At 53.1% G+C, this 3,716-nt stretch overlaps 1 protein-coding gene across 1 annotated transcript; it reads left to right on the top strand.

Moving 5' to 3' along the window:
- The first annotated feature begins 484 nt into the window (after positions 1 to 484).
- On the top strand, positions 485 to 1,562 carry LOC124669468 (GDSL esterase/lipase At5g45910-like). Its single transcript, XM_047206088.1, has one exon. The coding sequence runs from the start codon at positions 492 to 494 to the stop codon at positions 1,560 to 1,562; it is 1,071 nt and encodes a 356-aa protein (XP_047062044.1). The 5' UTR covers positions 485 to 491.
- The last annotated feature ends 2,154 nt before the right edge of the window (positions 1,563 to 3,716 follow it).

Below are 3,716 nucleotides of genomic sequence, written 5' to 3'. Positions count from 1 at the left end.
AGCTCAACGAGCGTTTTTTTTTTTTGGGCATCCTCGCGTCTGTCCGCGGACGAGTCCGTCAGCTACACACGCGGCGAACGCGTGCCGCCGTGCGGCATTGCATCCCGCCGTGAGACGACGAACTTGTTGGGAGGAAGCTAGCGAGCGAGCGGTTGAGTGACCGAGCGGACCGACCGGAGACGCCGCTCGGCTGCATGGATGCGTCCAAACCGGGCATTAAACCCAGAGCGGCAGAGCTAGCTCCAACTCCACCGGCCGGCAGGATCGGCTAAGCTCGATCCAGCTACAATCCGTCACACGTGGTCGCTCTGTCTGCGACGATATATACTAATACTCCATGCCGGGAAAGCTCAATGTGTTCATCCCGTTTGGCTAGCTAGAGTGCACCGTGAACGCACGATCGACCGACGGCCATGGCTCCGCCAGTCAAATGTACTACTGTCATTGCCGCCGCTGCGGGCCTCCTCCTCAGCGTCATCTTCTTCTTTCAGATGGTTTCTGCCACGGACGACGACGGCCAGGGGCGGTACAACGCCATGTTCAACTTCGGCGACTCGCTGTCGGACACGGGCAACATCTGCGTGAACAAGTCGGCGACGGCGCAGCTCCTGCTCACTTTCGCCAACCCGCCCTACGGCATGACCTACTTCGGCCACCCCACCTGCCGCTGCTCCGACGGCCGCCTCGTCGTCGACTTCCTCGCCCAGTCTCTCGGCCTGCCCCTCCTCCCGCCGTCCAAGCTCTCCGGCGCCGACTTCCGGAAGGGCGCCAACATGGCCATCGTCGGCGCCACGGCGCTCGACTTCGACTTCCTCAAGTCCATCGGTCTCGGCTACCCGATCTGGAACAACGGCGCCCTCAACGTGCAGCTCCAGTGGTTCCGCGACCTGCTCCCTCGCATCTGCGGCGGCACGCCGCAGACCTGTAAGCCCTACCTGGCCAAGTCCCTCTTCGTCCTCGGCTCCATCGGCGGCAACGACTACAACGCCATGCTCTTCTTCGGCTTCACCGTCGACCGGGCCAGGAGCTACGTCCCCGAAGTCGTCGACAACATCGCCGCCGGCGTCGAGAGGCTGATCGAGCTGGGCGCGGTGGACATCGTTGTGCCGGGGACGCTGCCCATCGGGTGCTACGCGCTCTACCTCACGATGCTGCCGAGCTCCAGCAAGTCCGACTACGACGAGCACGGGTGCCTGAGGCCTCTCAACGACCTCGCCGTGTACCACAACGCGCTGCTCCAGGACAGGCTCGGCGGCGTGCGCGCCAGGCACGGCTCGGCGGTGCGGGTCATGTACGCCGACTTCTACACCCACGCCGCCGACATGCTCCGCGACCCGCCGCGCTTCGGCTTCACCACCGCCGTCACGGCGTGCTGCGGCGCCGGAGGCGGCGCCTACAACTACGAGTTCGACGCGCGCTGCGGGATGAAGGGCGCCACCGCGTGCAAGGACCCGTGGAGCCACGAGTCCTGGGACGGCGTGCACCCGACGGAGGCGGTGAACAAGCTGTTCGCTGACGGCTGGCTCAGGGGACCCTACTGCCACCCTCCCATCTTGCACTAGAACGCGGATTCTGAGCGGACCTTATGGCGCCCGGACCTTATCCCGCACCGTCTATTTCATGAAAGGCATCAAGATTGGTGACTCGTTTTTTGCGTAAAAGACCCTGGATTTTATTAGATTCATAGTAGGTCGTCCTTGCTGCTTATGAAGTTCTTCAGAAAATCCAATGTGTATCCATTTGTGACATTCTTAAGTTCTTCAAAAAATTGCAGTGTATCCATTGTTGCAATTACAAGTAACATTTTTCCATATGAAAAAATCCATAGATCTCTTGATTTCAACCATAGATCTCTATGAAGTTCTTCACAGATCTTCATAAGAAACAATATTTAGGCATGAAGATCTAACACAAATAAAAAGATATCCTTGAAAAAATATTCAGAAGATCCATCAAGAATAGGAAATGGATCCATTTGCTCATACATGATCCTAATAACTAGTGGATCCAGTAGATTCACACAAAGATCCATACAAAGATCCTACGAAGATCCATCCGGCCACACAAAGATCCATACAAGATCCTACGAAGATCCATACACAGATAAAAGGAGGAAGAAAAGAAAAAAAAAACGAGGAAGAAATCCATCCGCCCGCCGGGATCTTGGACCACCCGCCTGTCCGGCCGCCGGGATCTTGGAGCAAGCCATGGAGGCGGCGCCGCCCGACCACGGCGGCTCTGGCGCAGCGGAGCCCACGCAGCGGCCCCGTCCGAGCACGCCGGCGCGCGGGAGGGGCGCAGGGGGGCGACGCGGAGGAGCGGCGACGAGGAGGAGCTCGCGCGCGTCCTGCCGCTCCTGAGCAGGGCGGCGGCGGGCGGAGACGGGCGGCGGGCGGAGGCAGAGGCGGGTGGCGGGCGGCGGCGGGTGGTGGGCGGAGGCAGGGTGGTGGGAGGCTGGGTCGGGATCTAGGGTTGCTGGCCGTTTGTGGCTCTTTATATAGGTCAGGACTACATCTGAATTTGAGGAAGGTGCATGGGTTTTTTTGTAAAATGGGCGCACGCGAATCTCCAGCCGCATCGGACGAACGCGATAAGGTCCGGGCGCCATAAGGTCCGCTCGTTGTAATATTCGCTTGCACTAGATCATCGGTAGCAAATTAGCTAGCTAGTAGCTACCCATTTAGCACCAACACATCATCTCATGACTCATGGTGTGGATGCTAGTTGCGTTCAGTGGGACATACCTGTTTCATTTAAGCGATGGCAATGTGGGGAAAACATGCTGTATAATATAAATTAATAATAATACAGTAATTTCTGATTCGGACCATCGTCAAAAGCGTCCATGCATTTTCCTTTCTTTTTCATTTTTGAATTAGAAGGATAAATTCTAGTATTAGGTTTTGTTTGGATGCCAGTGAATTGGATCTAGAATTGAATTAGACTAGAAATTCCAAATTCAAGATGAAAATGAATTGACTTCCAATTCAAATTTTGTCGTCTGCGTGCGCTTGGAATTTGTTGTTGAAATCAAAGGGTTTACTCAATTTCAATTTATGTTTGGATGTACAAACCATGAATTTTAATGTTTTTTGAGTTTCAACAATATAAACTTGGCGTACATGTAAACAAAATATAGTACGTGTATATTAAAATGTACTATATTTTTTTGCACATATATTAAAACAGTAAATTAAACAAAATAAGGCGGAAATAACAACACAACATGGCACAAAATAGTTGTCAAGTACCGACAACAATGAAACATGGATACATTAGTTGTTTGTCTAACAAATAGCACAAAGTTAGTAGTTCATGTCTCTCACACATATATAAGCACACAAATAGCACACACGTAGCATAAAGTGGAACCAGGGAGAGACCTCTCTGGGGAAACAACCTCAGAAAGAGGAATAATCGAAACACATCGACTCAAAATCAATTTTTTTGTGATTTATTTTGGATTTTACATTCAAATTTCGTCAAATTTAAACAAAATTCGTATGGAGTATTTAGTTTTATTTTTAACCGAATATAGCCCGAAAATTTCGATAAAGTTAAGCTCTCGCCATCGATGTGTTGGCCGCTCTGAGCCGAGGAGGAGCCCCCTATGATGTCCATGCGCGCGGGCCAGATCGCCCATCCATGGGATCAGACTTGGCCTAGGCGCACGGCGATTGGCGAATCGAGTCCAGGAAGGCGGCAATGGCCGCCAG

Source organism: Lolium rigidum, chromosome 1, assembly GCF_022539505.1.
Source record: "Lolium rigidum isolate FL_2022 chromosome 1, APGP_CSIRO_Lrig_0.1, whole genome shotgun sequence".
Lineage (NCBI taxonomy): Eukaryota > Viridiplantae > Streptophyta > Magnoliopsida > Poales > Poaceae > Lolium > Lolium rigidum.
Note: the sequence above shows the minus strand (reverse complement) of the source record. Positions and strands in the feature narration are given on the sequence as shown.